The sequence below is a fragment of the Boleophthalmus pectinirostris genome, unplaced genomic scaffold (assembly GCF_026225935.1).
Source record: "Boleophthalmus pectinirostris isolate CB_2022bp ecotype Guang Dong unplaced genomic scaffold, ASM2622593v1 HiC_scaffold_22, whole genome shotgun sequence".
Lineage (NCBI taxonomy): Eukaryota > Metazoa > Chordata > Actinopteri > Gobiiformes > Gobiidae > Boleophthalmus > Boleophthalmus pectinirostris.
This window is the reverse complement of record NW_026571190.1, coordinates 10,088,847-10,109,003: the sequence shown is the minus strand read 5'-3', so window position 1 is coordinate 10,109,003 and position 20,157 is coordinate 10,088,847. Positions and strand designations below refer to the sequence as shown.

Below are 20,157 nucleotides of genomic sequence, written 5' to 3'. Positions count from 1 at the left end.
GTAAATACTACAACATGTAAATATGCATTGTCTTTCTACTTACAGATTATTCCAAGAGAATCCGAGAGTCCGCCTTGCACACTGTTTAGAAAAACATAAACCATCCATTCAGTGTTAAAACTACACCATTATTTAAAATTGCTGTATGATTGGTCTAGAACTCTGGGTATGTTAAATGTATGAGTACTTCAAGAGAGTGTGGTTTATATGTTTATGCAACTAACATGTGAATATATGAATATCATAAACATTTAACAACTGATGTTTCCTTCTTGTCTCCAAGTAGGCCTAAATGTGATTTATTTGTTCGCTTTTGCAAAGCAATAACATCTACAGGGAGACAACCAAGTGGTGGTCTTTATAAGATTTATAAGATCTAGCTTTATAAGATTTATAAGATCTTTACGAAAATATTTTTGGATACACTCAACTGTTCAATTGATCTCCATTTGACCTTTATTTACATTGCTGACATGCAATGGTGAGTGACCCTCCTAAACTGGAGGTGGCGCAAATTTGTACAAATTAAACAGGAAACGACCGCGGTGTCCCCGTGCTGTTACTTTCACCGTAAGTAGAAATCTAGTAACTTTACCAGAATAAACATGTTTTAAGAGCCGCGCAATGGATGAGCTGAGGCTGGCTCTGTGCGCGCTCGGTGCTGCTCTGTTGTTGGAGGGAGAACAGAGAAGAGGACATTCACCCATCCGAGACGGGGACAGTGCCCCGAGTCCAGGTAGCCCAAGCAGGGATACCCCGAGCCCAATAAGACGACATGCCCGCAGCGCAAATGGTTCACGCCTCGTCAGAAAGCCCCGGTCTCTATTCTCCAAACGCGCCTCCTCCGCGCAGAGGCGAAAGGTCCCAAATCCCCGTCCCCGTAAAACCGACATCAAGAGAAAACGACGACAGTGGGTTCGGTCCTGGAACCAGCAGAGGCCCACGTATGGTGAACATTACCCGGCTCTGGGCAGCGGGGACGAGGCGGGACAGCCCCCGGATTTCAAGCACTTTTCTCGCATGTTCCCTGAGCAGTTTGAGGCTTTGGTGGAGAAGGTAGCGCCCATTATTCACAGAAGAAACACGAGCTTTCGAGCGAGTATTTCTGTGGAAGAAAGACTCATTGTGACGCTGCATTACCTCGCGACAGGTACGATATCTACTAACTAATACTAAACTACCCAAATATGACAAATGAGCAGTTGCGTAATTAATGTGGGCTATTATTAAATGTCCAAGTGCGATCAGATCTACGGGGATAAAAGAATGTATAAGTTTTAGGCTAACCTATCATTCATTTGTAGATGATCGTGATTAGTTTAAGTGGCTAGATATAATTTTTTCCCATGTTCATCTCCCACAGCTGTTGAAGTATGTTACTATTTCATTTTGTTTGTTGTTTGAATAATAATTTTAGCTTGGATCATACAGTTACTGTGTTTTATCCTGATTTTTTGTGGTTGTGTTGTGATTCCAGGTGAAGGCTTTAAAAGTCTGTCACTTCTTCCACATGGGAAACACCACGGTTCGTTTGTTCGTACCTGAAACTCTTCGAGCCATTTACCAAGTGTTGAAGGACAAATATTTCAAAGTATGTTTTTGTTTAGTTTAACAGTAAAATAATATCTGCCAGCAATAGTGATTTTTAGATAATACAGAATACAATATGAGAGTATTTACCTATTATCAATATATTGAACTTACTCTGTGATATATCACATTTTTTTTATAGAACCAAATGCATTTTAACAACTGCATTTCTTTGTTAAACCTCTATCTGCACAAAATGAATATGACATACATTACACCCATTTCAATCATAAACAACACAACAATTTTAGCACATTTTCCAACAGCCACTCCATAAGTAAGAAGAGATATATATCGTCGCGAGTGCAGCTCAGGACCCCATTCAGCCTTACATCTCCATCTCAAAGCCACCAACAATGCAGTAACAATAAATTATGTACCATTTTTCCCAGTGCCCAGTGACAGCAGAGGAGTGGAAGGTCGTGGCCAAAGGCTTCCAGTCTCAGTGGGATTTTCCAAACTGTGTTGGTGCTTTAGACGGGAGACTCTTAAATATCTCCCCTCCACCTGAAAACACAGGGTCCACTCCCACCAAAGAGGTGTCTGTGGCTCTGATGGCTCTGGTAGACAGTAATCACGTGTTTCAGTACATGGATGTAGCGTGTAATGGGCGGATTTCTAACAGTGCTGAGTTTAATGGATGCTTTCTTGGGGACGCACTGGAAAAAAGACTGGCCCACCTCCCTTATCCTACAGTGCTCCCAGGTAAAAGTGAACCAAGTCATTAATTTAATATAGTTTACCTTACAGGCTGCATAAGAGGCCATTCATTTAGGGCTGTGCAGTGAATCAAAGTCATAATCCTGATTAGTTATAGTTCTAGTCATTTATGCAAATGTCCTTTTCTGATTTTTAATTCTGTGTGAAGCACAATTGCAACAAAGGGTCACATACATTTTGGGGCATGTGCATATCTTTATAACAGTTTTTCAGGAGGAACACTTATACAATACACTTTCTCATGGGGAAAACAAAATAAGAAAAAAGTTGGATATTTCAACTTTAATTGAAATTAGTTTTAGTTCGTTTTAATTCAAATTATAACCATACTTTTACCATGATCAAAGAATAAAATACTTCAGTCATAATAGTAAAACTTTTTTGTGTGTATTATGTCTGTTATAAATTATGTACAGATCTTTTCACATTCTCATGGACTTAATTCTTTTTCTTGTCTCCTCCCATCATCCAGGTTCAAACCGCCTGTGTCCTCACTTTGTTGTAGCAGATAAGGCATTTCCATTGAAAGAATACCTTATGAAACCATATCTCCGCCATCTGTCCTCTGAACAACAAATATTCAACTACAGACTGTCCCGCGCATCTGGAGTCGCCAGTGATGCCTTCAATGTTTTGGCTGACCGCTTTCGTATTTTGCAAAACACTTTTAACTTGAACGGTCACGGCGTTAAGATTGAAGATATTGTCATGGCGTGCTGTGCTCTACATAATTTTCTGTCTATTGAAGCAAAAGAAAAATATCTGGGAGACATTTTGGACCAGAAAGGAAAAAATAATAATAGTAATTTGTTTCAAGCTGCGTTACCCCAAAACACCAATGTACTAATCAAAACCAAAGAGACAAGAGATGGGCTGTGTAAGTATTTTATGTCCCAGGCCGGTGCAGTGCCCTCCCAGTATGACGTATTGAACTAAACAGCGGCTCTACTCTTTGCTCCTCCCTTGTGACCTAGCACCTCACCCAATCTCTAAGGGAGCCCCCAGCCACCCTGCAGAGGAAACCCATTTGGACCACTTGTATCCACGATCTCGCCCTTTTGGTCATTGCCCAGAGCTCATGACCATAAATGACCTATGGTCATGATATTGAACTATTGTTGAACAGATTGTTTTAAATTGTGTGTTGTTAATCTTTGTGAATAAAATCAAGTTTTAAAATGTGAGCATGCAATTTCAATTAATGATAATGTTGGTAAGAGGTAAAGTGAAAACATCAGTTTGTGTAGTATTGCACAAACTGTGACATAATGACCCACAGCTGTAAAAAAAAAAAAAAAAAGTATTTGGGAAAACTACTACTCAGATGAGAGTAACTGTCTGGACATCAGATTTTATAATCGTAAATTATTGTTCTTATAATTAGGCTACAAAACATTAAATGATACAAAATATCTAACATTTTCTAGGCCGAGAGAAAAAAAAAAACCAAAATCATATCTGAATGAGTGGTGCAAGAAACAAAAATAATTACAATTATTTAATATTCAACAAAAAGCTTTTTCAAACCAAAGTGTTTCCACAAGTAAGCGCATTATTACACTGTAAATAGCAATAGCATATTAGGATAGGAGTTTTTTTTTATACTGTAACTGAGTAGTCCAAATATCCACCTCGAAGAAAACGCATAGCAGAGGATGGTTTCGATCCATCGACCTCTGGGTTATGGGCCCAGCACGCTTCCGCTGCGCCACTCTGCTGTTGAGCATGCACGAACCAGACATGGATAAATGTATCAGATATTTATATGGGTAAGTACTAAATCTGATCTTATTTTGGTAAAAAGTAAAACTTGAACAAAACAGGATGAGAACAGGAATCGTTTTAGCTCAGAAAACGCATAAGAATCGTTCGGATATAACAGTAGAGAGACATTCGTTTGTTGTTGGTCGCCACAAGAGGGCGCGCTTAATTCATTTACAGTCACACTAAATCCACTTTCTGAAGCCAGATTAAAACAATTGAGATAATAAAATACAACGTATAAAATAAATTCAAATAAATAAATAGGCTACAAGAATAGAACCACAGGCCCATAATTAAGATAAAACTGTGACTGAAAAAATAGGGAGACAGCTGACTAATACATTTAGTCTTTCAGTTTAGACCCCCGCACAGCGATCAGTTTCCTTCTGCTCAGAAGGAAACACGAACTATAGTTGCATTTTTTAAATAAAATGGTTCTAAGCTAGGGGCCATAGCCCTTCCAATCAAACCTCTATACAATCAAGTAATCATTTATCCCTCCCAGTGGACGCAGTCACTATGGTGGGAAAAGTGTCTTGCCAAAGAACACAACAATGGTCAGAGTTGGGAGTCCCCAACTTTGGGACAGTACACTTTGAGCTACTGTCACCTTTAACTTAAGAGTCAAGGACTAGGCCTCATTAAAGGCCCTGCATCCAATTTTTCCCCCATGTATCTGAGCTGAGCTCTTGAGGTAAAAATCTTTCCTGTTTATAATCAGGAAGTACAGGTGATAGTTGTTAGCTTTACAAGAAATGGCAGAACTCTGCTCTGGTCTCTGAAAGTTGTGAAAAGTGCTTATAAACCCATCACAATGAATAATTAGGATGATCCTTATGAACTGGGTAAGCGACAAATTACTTTGGACAACTGCAAACTATTAAAAATTAATTTGTCATTTTTTCACATTTTTAAGACAGTAAAAAACAGGTAGCGTCTCTTATAATATATATTACTACTATACATCAACATACAATCTCCACTTCTTTTGCATATTCCACTATTGTCCCTTGTTCAACTTTAATGTCTTTTTCAACATAACTTTTCCCATTTTCCTCAAAATGTTCACAGTTTTTTGGTTCATTGTCATCTTTTGTGGGTTCTCCATGGATTTCTGTGCATTCCTCTGCATTTATGTCCTTCTTCTTCCTTTTATCTCTCAACGCACAGGGTAGACAATTTGCCAAAAACAAAATCGTAAACAGGCAAATTAGAGACAACACTGCTCCTAACCCAACTTCCAAATCAAATTCTCCTTCTATTTCAGCTTCCCAATGCTCTTTCTCTTGACTTGGTGCAAAAAAGACCATTCCCTCTTCCTGGCTGGGCATTAGAATAGCCTTTTCTAAATTATTACTTTGAATTATGTCACTGCTACTTGATTTTGGATTGTATTTTCTTACAAATTCTTTCTTTTCTTCCTCAAGATTAGCTGTGTACAGGTTGCCGTCTAAAGTATCGCCAAATTCAAACTCAAATTCTTCTGGGTTAAATGTTGGGGGATAGTCCATATCCAAATTGACACGAATCCATCCAGAACCTCCTGCAAGTCTCCTCAAACCTCCTGAATTTTCCTGGTCGTCTTCGGTGAGCAGATTTGAAGTTAGCGGGCGATTTTGGCAAGTGGCAACCATTAGCTCGGTGCGTAAAAGCGGCCCGCCCCCGTCCCCTGTGGCGAAAATGCGTTGTCTGGAGCCTGGGGAGACTATGATGACAGAATCAGCGAGAGAAGAGAGGCGGAGGAAAGAGGGAACGTCACTGAAGGAGGAGAGGAGGGCGGAGGAGTCATCATCAAACTGGAGCCACACGCTGATAGAAGCCTCCTGAGAGAGAAGAGACAATGGAAATTAAAGGTGCGCACTGCAACTTTTCTGATAGAGGGTCCGCCACCTGATCGTCTCCATATGTTATTGCTTTGCATAGAATAGCCTATAGTTTCCTGTTCCAAAGTCGAGGCTGGTGGGTGACTGAGCTTTTTTGGTCTGGGCACCTTGACTTTAGAATGACCTGCCTGAGAAGATGAGGATTTTATCATCAGTATCATCTTTTAAATCAATTCTTAAAACTCACTTTTTTCGCCGTTTAAGGAAATGTCTTCTATTTTTACATGTGCATTTTATCTTTGTGTTTCTATGTTTTTGTATTGTGTCTTTTGGGCATCACCCACAGTATTGATACTTTTCAGCTGATGTCATCAACATTCAGTCAGATCAAATCAAATTTATTTGTATAGCACATTTAAAACAGTCAAAGCTTACCAAAGTGCTGAACAGTGAAATAAAACATACAAAAGGCAAATTAAACATAATAATAATAATAATAATAATAATAATAATAATAATAATAATAATAATAATAGCAAGGTGCCAAGGTGTCTCTTCCTAATTCTATGCAAATGCCAAGGAGAAAATGTTTGTTTTGAGAAAGAATTTAAGTTGTTCCAGTGATTGTGCAGTTCTAATGTGCAACAGCAAGTGTTCCACAGTCGTGGACTGACTATAGAGCTGACCCTATCTCCTCTGGTCCTCAGCCAGGAGGTGCTGATCTGCAAAGCGCAGCCCTCTGGATGGGACATGGGGCTGAAGGAGTTCAAATAAACAGGAAGGTGCCATGCCATTAAGACTCTTAAAAACAATCATTAAAATGTTTTAATTCATTCTAAAATGTACAAAGTCTAAAGTTAAAGTGTAAAAAATCTTCTGCTTATTTAAACTAAGAAAGTTTAACTGCATTCATTCCTGAACCTCCTTTAAGAAATTCACCAGCACTTGTACAGAGCAGCTGGTCTGAATTGGCAGGTAGATTTGCACATCATCAGCATTGCAGTGATAAGTAACATGGTGCCTTTCAAATATTGATCCCAAAGGAAGTATATAAAGGCCAAATAAAGCAGGGCCCAATATACGTCCTTGGGGCACTGCACACTTTAACTTGGACACTACAGAGGTGAACTGCCCTAACTGTACAGAAAAGGTCCTGTCTGTTAGATAAGACTTGGAACCATTTCAGTGCAGTGCCCCTGATGCCCACTTGTTCTAGATGAGCTAAGAGGATGGCATGGTCCACTTTATCAAAAGCTACAGTTAAATCCAAAAGGAGTAGTGCAGAAGGTTGGCCAGAAATGGGGAGGGTAAAGCTAACTAGACGCACTGCTCTGTCTGAAGCTCTGTTCCTCAAGTTAGATGTTAATATGAGTTGTTGTTTTAACACAATCTGACTATAAAGAACTGACTTATGATGGGTTTCAGGCATGAGAATTCCTTTGTGGTTTCAAGAATTTGGCATGTCAACAGTCGTTTATTGTTATAGCAATTTAAATCAAAATATTTTATCTTTTGAATGGGGAAAGATCATTACAAAATCCTTCAAATCAGGAAGGAAACCCATAAATAGTTTCAGCCATGTTCCAACTGTAAAATTCTGTGCAAGAACTAATTTAAACTGTTGTATCTGAAATGCAATTCTTCCATCTCGAAAAATAAACATAACTTAGCATTGGAGCCTAGGCTACGATTAGACTTTTAAACTTCTTTTCTGTACATTGACTCTTACCTCTCTTAACTCTTTTAACTCTTTTACCTGGTGATAGTTGTAGAAGATGTTGTAAGGGGTGATTGTTGCCGTGACAATGGCTGGATGTGATTGGCTGGAGCTAAGCGTCATCCCGAGTCCACTCACGACCTGCACCGAGAGGTCACCGGGGGCAACGAGGTCAGGGGTCACCATGAGGTCACAGCCACCCAGAGTCCCATCCCACTGTGCCGACACCACCTGGAAATCACACATAACATTTTAACATCTCCTCTGCATCATCTGCTCCATCTGACCCTCTCCTCTGCTCCATCTGACCCTCTCCACTGCTCCATTTAACCCTCTCCTCTGCATCATCTGCTCCATCTAACCCTCTTCTCTGCACCATCTAACCCTCTTCTCTGCTCCATCTGACCCTTTGCTCCATCTATCTCCTCTGCTCCATCTGACACTCTCCTCTGCATCATCTGCTCCATCTAACCCTCTCCTCTGCTCCATCTGACCCTTTGCTCCATCTGACCCTCTCCTTTGCTCCATCTGACCCTCTCTTCTACATCCTCTGCTCCATCTGACTCTCCATCAGACTGTCCCTACAGCATTCCTTCTCTGTACCATATATTCACATGAGCAAAGACAACAGAAGCCTTTGCACAAGTTTCTTACATATATTGTAGTTTTTCCAGGATGATGTCCAATTACGCTGTTTCCTTTGCCTAATGATGCAACTCGAGGGTCTTCACTTCTCAGCCAATCACGGACGAGATCTGTAACGTCCACCAACCAATCAGAAGAGCTCAGAAAGTGTTTGGTTTTGCCTTGAGAGTCCAGAGCCTGAAACTGGGTCAGAACCTGGACTGATGTGCGCTGGTAGACTGGTTCACAGCTAGAACAGAAGGTGACAAAAATGAGAAGTAAAACAGCTGGTCCAACTTTAAGTTAAAAAAAAGTTTTATAAACCAGAAATAAGTACAGAGCAGTGGTAGAGCTAGGTGGAAACATACATTTTCTGAGCACTCAAGCCTCAAATGCAGGAGAATAAAGGATTAAACACATGAACGAATTGAAATGCATTTTTACACAATATTAATGTCAGAAAACTGCAGACTGTTAGGCAACTACTTGAGAACAACATTGAGCAGTTTCTACCACCATTCATAATTATTATTATTCTGCTTCAAGGAGTACTTTTTTACTTCGTCATGATAATAGTTTAAAAAAAAAACCCACAAAAGTTGATTTTACACACATGTTTCATTTGAATAAACCTTACCCTTTGTCAGTGTAGTAGTCCCAGCCCTGGATGGAGTTGAGCACAGGGTCTGCCAGGGAGACTTGCAGGGGCACAGAGGGTGCCCACACCTGCAGACAGAGGGTGCCCCTGAGTGTGCCCAGGGAGAATTGCACCTGTGCACATGTGTGGCCCTCTCCAGACTCACTGCCGTCGACAAACACAGAGGAGCAGTCAGAGGAGACCTGGAGAGAACAAGAGAGAGGATTAACATGGTCTAGTCCCAGTTTGATCCAGGTTTAGTTTAGGTTTAGTTTGGCAAATACAGATCATGATCATTTCAGTGTTATCACAATTCAACACAGTCTATCTGCTGCCTTTAAGAAGTAAATAAAGAGGTATTAATTTATTCTTATTTGATTTATATCTTCTTTTTTCATGAAAGAATTAACTTGAAAGAATTCTGTTCTTTATTTACTTATAATTTGTTGCCATTGTGCAAATTCTGAACTCTTGGTCATGGGATTTTGTACCTTGATAATGTTGTTGTTTTCTGAGTGACAGGAGACTGCAGAGGTGATGTCAGACACTTTTCCACTTCGGCTCACGGCCAAAACGATGATGGGCTGAGACACAGGGAGGCTAGTCAAGATGGCTGTGTTCAGGATGTTCTTACTCTGCACAGACAAGACGCAGAGGAGAGGGTCAGATGGAGCAGAGGATGAAGAGGAGAGGGTCAGATGGAGCAGAGAATGAAGAGGATTCACCTCGGTGATGGGAGCGATGCCGATGATTGGTCGATCAGTGAAAGTGAACACGCTCTCTCCTGCCCCGTGTGGTGGAGGTAGGGAGTGCCCAGAGTATTCCACCCACCACTGCGCAGTAACAGACATTGCAACACCAAAACTCCTTCTCAGCCCATCCACAGAAAAGCACACCACCTGCTGGAGTGACATGGAACTGCAACCCAATAGAGCTGGGGTTAGCAAAAACAGCTGAAGTTAAAATGGTTTGCCCATGGAACGAAAGACAAAATGCACTTGATGGAGCAAGAATCAACTCAAGATTTAAGAAGTTATTACCAAAGAGCATGACCATAGGTGAGACTGAGAAGAGACAATATTTTCAATCGACACAAGTGTCATGCATCGGTAAACAGTAAACCACAGTTGCTAACGTGTGCCTGCATTTCTTTTCTAAGTTTTGCCAAGCATATCAGCTCAACATGTAAATTGGCATTACCCCTTATGGCCTGATACAGTTCATTTAAACAGTGGAGACACTTTCAGACTGTACCAATTGTCTCCTAAGCAAACCTAAGCAACAAACCTCATTAGTCCACTAGTACTCACTCTGTCTTGTGTTTGGCTGGGCTTTGTTTGTGGCAGAGGATGGAGATGACATCATGGTCTGGTCCCTGAGTCTTCTCCAGAGTCACGGCCCAGAGGTCGGAGGTCAAAGTGCGTTGAGCCATGAGAGACACCAGGCCCTTTGGTACCTTCATCCTGAGAGAGGAGAAGGAGAGGGGAGAATGGGGATGAAATCAGGACATTTGAAGTGTGTTTGACAGATCAAACTGATACTTGAAAAGTTGGCTTGACTCCTTCTGCCTGACAGCATCCCTTCCTTCCAGCATCCACCACCAGGTTCTAGGATTGCCACTTGAGGCAAGGACCCCCCACTCATCTAGGGAGGTCAAGCCAACTTTTTCCGTTCGAGAACCATGGCCCTGAATTTAGAAGGGCCGATTATCATCCCGGCTGCGACACACTCGGCTGCAAACTGCCCCAGTGCATGTTGCAAGTTTGACAAATCCATCAGGATGTCATCTGTAGACCACAGAGATGAGATTCTGTGGTCTCCACTGGTTCTGTTCATTCTTTGATAAAAAAAGAATGATAAAAAGAATGAACAGAACTGGTGACAAAGGGCATCCTTGAGTCCAGCATGCACTGGGAATAGATCTGGCTTCTTGCAGAGAACACAGCTCCTGCTCTGGTCGTACTCCTGGAGCACCCCCCAAGGATACCATGAGGGACACGACAAATGCCGTTTTCAGATCCACAAAGCACATGTGCACTGGTTGGACAAACTTCCATGAGCCCCTTGCTCCTTCTGAATCCGAGGTTTGACTATCGGTTGAATTGTCCTCTTCAGTACCCCTGGAATAGACCTTACTGGGGAGATTGAGTGTGATCTCCACATACACCCTCCACGTGTCACGTGACATGTGTCAGCCACGACTGACCTACAACATTCAGGGAACAGATCAGAACGAACCTTTTCCACCCCTAGAGTCTTGCTACCGATTAACTTGCAAACAACCTCAGTGACCTCAAATTGGATGATGGCTCAGTAGGACTCCTTCTGCCTGACAGCATCCCTTCCTTCCAGCATCTACCACCAGGTTTTGGGATTGCCACTGCAGCAAACACCAGATACCGCAAGTACAGGAGCAGGATGAGGTATTTCAGCCACATCAATACAGAAATCTGAAATCACACTATACAGGCCAAGGTGTGCATCCCCCCAGAGGCAGCTAACTAGCACAGAAGTCCAATAGCAAAAGACTGTTTGTGTTCAGATGAAGAAGCACCGTGGGCAAAGTGTACACAAATTCCTCCACCACCGTATGTGCCAGTTCAAGTTCAGTAGTCTATACACCGAATACATTTTGTGTACTATTACCTGATGATGACAAACTCCTGGCTGAAGTTTGCTCGCAGATTCACGGACACTCTGATTGGCTGTCCAATCAACGCCGGCCCTCTGTGGTAGCCAATCACAACGTGGGAGTCCAAGTTAAGCTCCTCCTCCCGTAGACCATTCAGACAGGAGCGCTCCTCTTTGGTCTGGTCTGGTCCTTGGTCTGCTTTTTCCTTTAGAATGACCGATTTGAGAAAAAACAGCTGCCTCTGGGACTGCAGCTGCTGGTCCTCCTCACAGTTAAGGGTGCTTTGAGAAAGAAACACCAATCCATATGAGAAAGGGCACCGGCACTTACATTTGGATACCTAATAGTAATATTAATCATTGTTTTTGTACATAATAGAGGACAAGATTGTCTCATGATCTGTTTCTCTATTGTTTTCAGTTGCCTATGTTTCCCACAAAAAATAGATAAATATGCAATCATCAAAACAATAGGTGAAAAATGTCATTTTAACAATACAGTAAACAAATGTTTGACATTTCATGAACTTTGGCTCATTTGGAGGAGAGGTGAAGAGGAGAAAATGAAAAGGAAGGCTGGCAGTGAAGATGGGATGGATGAGGGGTGGAGCTGAAATTACTCAGTGATGGAGGGGAGAGAGAGTGCATTTGTATATAAATATATTGAAAGGTGAGGTGACAGTTTGACAGACTTGAGTGGATATACCTAGAGGAGAACTTGAGATGGGGGCTTTCCACAGTGGAGTAGTAAAGCTGGACCTGGTTTTTTGGTGGATGTTGAAATCTTAGTCCCTCTGGATTTTGAAAGTCATCTTCTTCACTTTCATCATCAAGTCTGAAAGGAAGAAAAAAATCATCAGGCACAAAAAATGTGTTCATGTCACAGTGACATCACAATATCCTAGAACGCCAACAGTTTAAAACTGAGCTGGAGGACAGGGCAGAGTTCTGTGGTGAAATTTTCTGTTTTACTGTCAAAACTGTTAAAATGTACAAGTTTGGTCCTGGTTCATATTTCTGTAGTTAATAGGCTCATCAACATGAAACAGCAGTTATTCATATTCAAACTGTGTTAAAACAAAGCTAAGATTAAAGTCTAATAAGAGTAACAGAGCTTCATACAGAGCAGTGCCTCTAGTTAGCTTCACCCTCCAAGGAATGCCAATGGCACCATTTGAAAGGTAGTAGTAAGAGTTTTTTGTTTAGATCCACTTAAATGAATTAGATTTTTACCTCAGTGTTTGTAAAGGTCGGTGTCTCAGTCTGCCCTCGTGTCCACGCCTCTGTCTTGTTCTGTTTTTTAGTCGGCGATAAGAAGAGGCACGACTCTGCAGCTCTGCTGTTCTGTCATCTGATTGATCACCCTCTCGATCCTTGAACCAATCACTGGGCAGTGTCAGCGTGACTACACAAAAACCCAAAGGCGGCTGAAAGAAACAAAACAGTTTAAGAACTTGGTACAGACATATTATGCATATTAAATTAGCATAGTACTGTCCCATATGTTGTGTTTAATGCATTTTCAGTGGGAGATTTAACATCACAAACATCACAAACCTTGAAAAAGTGTTTTATTTGAACTTATAACCACATGTGAGTAACACCTGAGTCTTGTTAGAAATCATTACACTGTGTAGTTGTGTTTTGTGTACTTTATTTTACAACGGCCAATTTGGTTTCTGTCAGTGGTCAAAATGTTCCATTTTGCTGTTCATTAAATTAATGGGATGAAATGTATATATCAGTAACATTCTCTGCAATTATTTTAAACTCGTCACTCCTATCTGAACTTATCAAGCAGCAGCAGAACTAGCCTCCTCAGCCTCTCCATCTCCTGCTCTTCACTACCACTGGTGCCTAGAGATTAACTGTAATTCAATCACTGACAATGCTGTCAATCTATGTGCCAAAGTCTATCCCTTCTCGTCTCCTCCTCACCTGTGTAACACATGAGGCCTTTCTCTCCTCTGTCTCTCTGAAGGCGTGCAGACTGACACAGGTCCCACTGGAGCCTGGACTCTGGTGGAACAGGACCCGGACTCTGAACTGGTCTTGGCCTTGCTCGTCCTCCTCTTTCTGCACATGCTCAGAGAGGAGAGAGGCAGACAGAGAGGGGGGAGAGGGGGAGGGGAGGAAGGAGAGGGACTGGAGAGTGGGGGGATTCAAGAAAACTAAAATTTTTAAAACTATATATTGGAATATTTAGATGTATTAGTATTGAAGAAAATAAGTTGATGCGCTTTCAACCTTGTTACAATATACTAGTAGTTCCCTCATCTCAAACACACCTAGGGTACCAAATAATGCTACAGCAAGTATTGCAATATTTATCTGATATCGATGAAATGTTGAAACACCTCTACTATTTGATCTTGAATTTGATCTTGTTGAAGCAGTCTAAGCAAATGTTTTTGTATAACTTGGAGTCTGAATTGGTGGAATATGAAGAGTATATATTAAACTTCAAACCTTTTTACAAGACAGTTTGCAGCACAAGTAAGGACACTGCAGGATTACTCAAACATGCATGAATGAATTTAAAGGGCCCATATTACATTATTTTCTGCACTGTTGTTGTTTTGTTATAATGTTGTTTCCTTATCAAAAACATACCCGGAATTGTGTTTTGTTTCATTCACACATGTTTAACACACAAACCCTGCATAATTACACTATTTTCTCAAACAAAAAAAACTCTATTTCACCTTGTGATGTCATGTGGTAATACAGGAAGTGTTATGCTGTGTTTTTAAACTCCATACACCTTCACTAAAATAATTTAGGTAATTTCAACCCTGGAATTGCTCATCTCTACTGAACAAAAGGTAAAAGGAGTTGTTAACTTGAAAACTACAGCTTTGTGAGATCATAAGGTGGAACAGAGCATTCTGAGCTTCGGAGATTTAGACAGACTAATAATAAAGGGTTACACAAACGTGTGAGTGTGAATGAAGCAAAACACAACTCCAGATATGTTTTTGATAAGGTAACATTATAACATGATTTAAAGCTCACAAGAGTCAATTTTGTGTAATATAAGCCCTTTAAATACTTCTCTGGGTAGCTCATGACGAGGGAAATGTAGCAATTCCTTTAAATATGGCTGTAAAAGTCAAAAGTGTCTCTTACCTGAGTGACAGAGTATGGGCCAAAGGAAGCGTGCAGCTCTGGAGGTGGAGCCCTGGCTGAGGGGGGCATCAGGAGCAGGCTGTGAGAGGACGAGAAGGGGCTCGAGTTTGAGAAAACCTGCCCCAAATCTGACTGCACCAGGGGTAAGTACTGCCAAGAGGGGGTGCTCAGGGACAGGTGCAGGGGGAGGGAGAGGGGGGCAGGCTGGGAGTGAACTGAAAGAGGGGATGGAAGAAAAGAGGATGCAAGAAAGGTTAGTGTGAGAGGAGGAGAGAGAATGAGAAGAGGAGTGAAAATGGTGGAGGTAAATAGGTAAAGGTAGAGGTAGAGATAGAAAAAAAATATGGCTTTTAAGTGTCATTGTCATTGTAAAAGTAATCAGAGTGTTTAAAGTTCATGTGTTGAAAGAGGGGGTATTACACTTCTATGGTTATTAGTTGATCACACATAACATATTTAGATCACCATGTTACTTTTGTTGGTTTGAAAATGCTATACTCACAGAAAATAATATATTAAATGTTTAATTAATTTCAGTGTGTTTTTGAGGCGGAGAGGGTCCATGTGGTGATAGCATGAGAAGAATTACAGAGAGCTTCCTGGTTACTTAGGCTTGTCGGTTGACCCTTAAATAAAATGCCTGGTCACTCAAACATGCACAAATGACTTCACCACTTCACTCGTGTTTTTGATGAGGGAACATTATGACATGGTAGAAAAAAGAGGATTAAAACTTTAAACATCTCATACACTATACCTTGCACAGAGACCCAGAGCAGCAGCAGTGTCTTCATGTTTTCACTTCACAGCTGTGTCTGTGAAAAAGGTCAAAATCTTTAGTTCAGTTGCTTTTACTTTTTAACTAATTCTAGATGGAGATGGCAAATGCAGAATGGTGTCTATGTAATCACTTTGTTGTGAATGTGTAGCCACCTATCCAAGAGGCTTCTTCACTTCTGACAGGGTTCTGTAGAACACTGCCTTATATCTGTCAAAACTCATATTTGTAAGGAATGTTTTGGTCCAGTTAATAATTTACATTTTCTTTTGCTATGCAGATGTGTAAAACACATTATATAGTCAAATGCTCAAAACTGTTTTACAAAATAGCACTTAAACTGACCTTAGACTCCTGTAACACAGGTTGAGACTCGATCAAGGAAAGGAACAAAAAACACTAAACCAAAACTTAAAGATGCACCATGTAACTTTTCAGGTGGAAGGTCCACTCGCCTGAAATGCTCCACAGTATGGCATTAAACTGATCTATCTCCATCGAAACATGCAGGTGTCACCATGCAACCACACCAAGTTATAGATCAGTTCTGTGGAGAGGAGATCTTCCACATTAAGAATGCATGTTTTCAATACATTTTTCACCAATAAAACCACCGGTAACTGAATGCAGGATATACAAGCAGGTGGTGAACCCCTCACTTGAAAAGTTACATAGCGCATCTTTAAATGGACTCCTATGTACCAGCAGGGGGCTCTGTATCCTCTGAGGGAGAACAAACACATTTGACCCATCTGCTGCGGGTTCAAAGTGTGGAGATGAAAGAGTGTGCAGTAGATAAATATATCCAGAGGCACGTGTGCATGTCCACACCACACTCAGGTCAACAGCACAACAATCAAACACCAAACAAACAACGGACCACTCACATGCAAACTAAACATGTGCATTTAAAGCTCCTCATGCAGCCCAGAGTCTTTCAAAGTTTAAAAAGAAACACTCAACATTTTTCGAACAAAGTACAAGTGAAATGCAATGTGTGATTTCAGTGGAGAGACTGGGATTAGCCTCCACATGTTACGAAATGAGAAAAAATATTTGTTTTTTTCTAGAATGTGATGAGGGCAAAAAATATATATATTTTTTTCTTTTGATTACATTGTGCTCATGTCATAAAATATCTAAAGGAAGGAACTGAGAGCAACAGCCTTTTATTTGTTATAGCAATAATACAAATCAATATTTAATATTTAGGATGTTTTCATAAATAATCCCAGCTATGTATAAGTAATATCAGAATAGTTATTTACTAAAATATTTATAAAGAAATGTACATTAAAGGTGCACTGTGTAACCTTTCTAGTGGCACGGCCCGCTACCCTCTTGTTTCATGAGATATTATTGTTTTGTCTGAAATGTCCCACAGTATAGCTTTAAACTTGCCCAGTTGAACAGAATGTGTTCTTACCTTTCTCTATGTCCAATCCAGTCTGTTCTTCAAACACATTTTTGATATTGTGTTGAAATCCTTCGCACCAAAACAATTATTATCCTTTAAATGTGTCGCTCCGAGCTTCTGACAGCTGCAGGCATCACCTCTATTTCTCTTTCCCTCTCTCTCACCCTCTCTCCTCCCTCCCTTTCTTTCTCTCTTCCTCCACCCTCTCTCTCTCACTCTCTCTGTTTCTCTCTCTCCCTCTCTCTCTTTTAGTCTCCTTTCCTTCTCTCTCCCTCTCTTTCTCGCCTCAAATAAAGGATTATCTTATCTCTCTTCACCCCCTCTCCTTCCTTTCACTCCCTTTCTCCCTCTTTCTCTCTCTTTGTCCTCCCTGCTCCCCTTCCTTTCTCTCCTCCCCTATGTATCCCCCCCTCTCTTTGTCCTCTCTCTCTTCCTTTCCTTCTCCATCTTCTTCTCTGTCTCTCTCTCTCGCTTTCTCTCTCCCTCATTTGTGTGTCCCTCTCTCTCTCTCTCTGTTTGAGCAATACGGATTTATTGGTTTAAAACGGTAAATAATCCTCCGTTCTCCTCCATCGCTCACATTTCACGATCACACATGCAGTTTAAAGCTCAGGGTTTTCACGAGGAAATATTATTGGCCATCAGAGTGTTTGTGATGTCATCTGAACTACCAACTTTTAGATTAGTGTGTACCAAAAGTATAGTAGTAGTAGTAGTGTGTGTCAAAAGTAAGACTCTGACTTCATTACAAATCATAGTACCTGTCTAGAATGTAAAGGAGATCAGGTCACAGTGCTACCAAAATAAACACATATTAAATAATTATTAATTCAAAAAGTTATCGTAAAATTATACTTTAAAATGTAATTCAATTGTTTGTGTTTTTACATGTACAGAGTGGTAATAGAGCAACAGAAGGGGATTAAAGCACAAAGAACGAGTGCTGAGAGGCTTAGCTAAATATAAAAAGAAACTGCATTTTTTAACTTATCAAAATCCTGTGAATCCTTTTATTAAAAACTATTCAAATCCAGCAATTGTACTTCAGTCCTGTAAGGCAGAGTTTCATTTGTGTTGGTTCTTACTGTGGCAGAGTGGTTACCCTGTCTCCTGTTGTCTCTCAGTATAAGGAGGAGACTACTGTAGTGACACAGGGAAGACATGCCTCTAACTTTGAGGATGCTTTCACTTTCTCCTAATGTCCCCCACACTATAAGGAGATATCATCATGAATAGACAGTCTGAGTTATCAATATATACTTACAAGGTATCAAAAAGTACACATTTTGATACTTAATTGATACTGTGTAACAAACAGGCTGGTTTGTTACCCATAAGTACACTCAGCACCTTCATCCTTCACTAAGACACTTTAAAACACTGCACTTTTGGTGGCACACAGCACTTTAAATATATTTGCACATATTACAAAAAGAAATTGCACATAATTGGTTTTAAAATTTATTTGTTGTCTTTCCTTTTACCACTTTTAATCCTGAGGCACAGTAGCACTTTAATACATGCATCACAAATTTCGGACTTCCGGTCATTACGCAATGCATACTGGGAAGCATTTTCTGAAAAAGTGAGCATCAAACCGCCATGTTTGTTTTCCCAGTGGGATGCGTCTATTGACAAAGCCAGTCTTTTCTAGTCTTTTGAAACATATCACTTTTGTTTCTGGTTCTGATAATGTCATATTTTACTTTTGTGATTTGGACATTGTAATTGTGTGATTGTTGGATGTCCTAATACAGGAAAAAGGCTCAAGAAAATTATTTGCGAACTCCATAACTGCAAAAGGGAATCAGATCTGTGTGACTGCAAACCTCTGTTCAAACTGTTTCCCTTCCCAACAAAATTGAAAAATAGTGAAAGGCGATGGGCAGGATTGATCCACAGGAAGGACAAAAAAGGTAAACTTTGACTGCCTAAATCATCCCGAGTTTGCAGTGAACATTTTTTATGTGGAGTCAATGCAAAACCCTGATCCCTCGCTCAACCTTGGTTACAAATTTAAAAAGTCAACGCCAAAGTGAAAGGCACCAGCTGTTCACCAAGAAACAACTTCCACTGCAAAGCGACCAAGACGTGATGTTGCTGTAAAGTCACAAGAACTAGAAAGTGCGAGCTCAGCCTGTTTGTCTTCTGCACCTCTCGCTTAATAAACGGGATCCCGCTTTGATGCACTCCACGTACAAAATGTTCACTGCAAACTCGGGATGATTTAGGCAGCCAAAGTTACCTTTTTCATCCTTCCTGTGGATCAATCTGGCCCATCACCTTCGACTTTCACTATTTTTCAATTTCGTTGGGAAGGAAACAGTTTGAACAGAGGTTTGCAGTCACACAGATCTGATTCCCTTTTGTTTTAATGGAGTTTGCGAACAAATTTCTCTAGCCGTTTTCCAGTGTTAGGACATCCAACAACCACACAATTACAATGTCCAAATCCCATAACAAAAATATGACAATATCAGAACCAGAAACAAAAGCGATATAGTTGAAAAGACTAGAAAAGATCGGCTTTGTCAATAGACGCATCCCAATGGGAAATCAAACTCAATTTGATGCTCACTTTTTTGGAAAATCCTTCCCAGTATGCATTGCGCAATGACCGGAAGTTCAAAATTTGTGATGCATGTATTGAAAGCTGCTTGTCCCTGGAGGAAAAGGAAACATAATTAACCAATTACATTTTAAATTGAATTAGTGCAATATATATGGTGCAATATACATGTTTTGAAATGTTTGTGTTGATGTGTGTTTTATGGTGTTTTAATGAATGGTGTGGTTCTGCTTTTTACTTACCTCCTTTTTTATCTTCTGTCCAGATCCCAAAAGAGTCCCCCCGGTAATGAGCTGCCTCTTTTAAGGTTCCAGGCTGGACCATGTGTATTATTTTGTACAGGGTTTGGAGTTTTATTGGTTTATGGGTTTTAAAGTTTCAGTTGTGTATGGTTTTTATGTATATAGTTGGGGTTTTAATAGTTATTTGGGTTTGGGTTTATTTTATAGAGGATTAGGTCAAGATTTTAAGCTATGGATCATTTTACCATCCCTGTTTTAGCTATATTGTTTTATCCAGTTAGTCAGAGCAGGATAAAAGGCACCTCAAGACATTAGGTTGTGTTCTGCTGCTAGAGAGGAAACTGCCATTTTGCACCCTGCACTTTTTGCACTTGCACTTTTTGTGATGATTGAAAACCAAAACGTAAACTGTGGACCACTGCTTCACGTCTTTGTCTGGATTTTTTAAACTTTACACAGTGAACCCCAACCCGCGGTCACGGTCAGCCTACGTCACATACTGAAATTCAGTATTTT

The 20,157-nt window shown here is 40.5% G+C and overlaps 2 protein-coding genes across 3 annotated transcripts; one reads left to right on the top strand and one right to left on the bottom strand.

Annotated features, from left to right (window-relative positions):
- The first annotated feature begins 515 nt into the window (after nucleotides 1-515).
- Nucleotides 516-3,494, top strand: LOC110167628 (uncharacterized). Of its 2 annotated transcripts, XM_020932993.2 has the most exons (4): nucleotides 517-1,150; nucleotides 1,478-1,591; nucleotides 1,983-2,295; nucleotides 2,783-3,494. In XM_020932993.2, exons 2-4 carry the CDS (start codon nucleotides 1,511-1,513, stop codon nucleotides 3,244-3,246), a joined length of 858 nt encoding a protein of 285 aa, XP_020788652.2. In that variant the 5' UTR covers nucleotides 517-1,150; nucleotides 1,478-1,510; the 3' UTR covers nucleotides 3,247-3,494. The 2 variants fall into 2 exon arrangements, with proteins under 2 accessions (XP_055013822.1, XP_020788652.2); XM_055157847.1 differs by lacking the exon at nucleotides 1,983-2,295 and having other exon boundaries at nucleotides 516-1,150.
- Nucleotides 3,495-4,075: 581 nt separating this feature from the next.
- On the bottom strand, nucleotides 4,076-19,723 carry tmem132a (transmembrane protein 132A). Its single transcript, XM_055158027.1, has 14 exons — nucleotides 19,642-19,723; nucleotides 17,933-18,040; nucleotides 14,636-14,850; nucleotides 13,445-13,582; nucleotides 12,740-12,933; nucleotides 12,213-12,341; nucleotides 11,522-11,788; nucleotides 10,186-10,338; nucleotides 9,601-9,793; nucleotides 9,367-9,510; nucleotides 8,876-9,078; nucleotides 8,269-8,488; nucleotides 7,654-7,845; nucleotides 4,076-5,897 (listed from the first exon to the last, which is right to left on the bottom strand). Exons 1-14 carry the CDS (start codon nucleotides 19,721-19,723, stop codon nucleotides 5,040-5,042), a joined length of 3,096 nt encoding a protein of 1,031 aa, XP_055014002.1. The 3' UTR covers nucleotides 4,076-5,039.
- Between the last annotated feature and the right edge of the window lie 434 nt (nucleotides 19,724-20,157).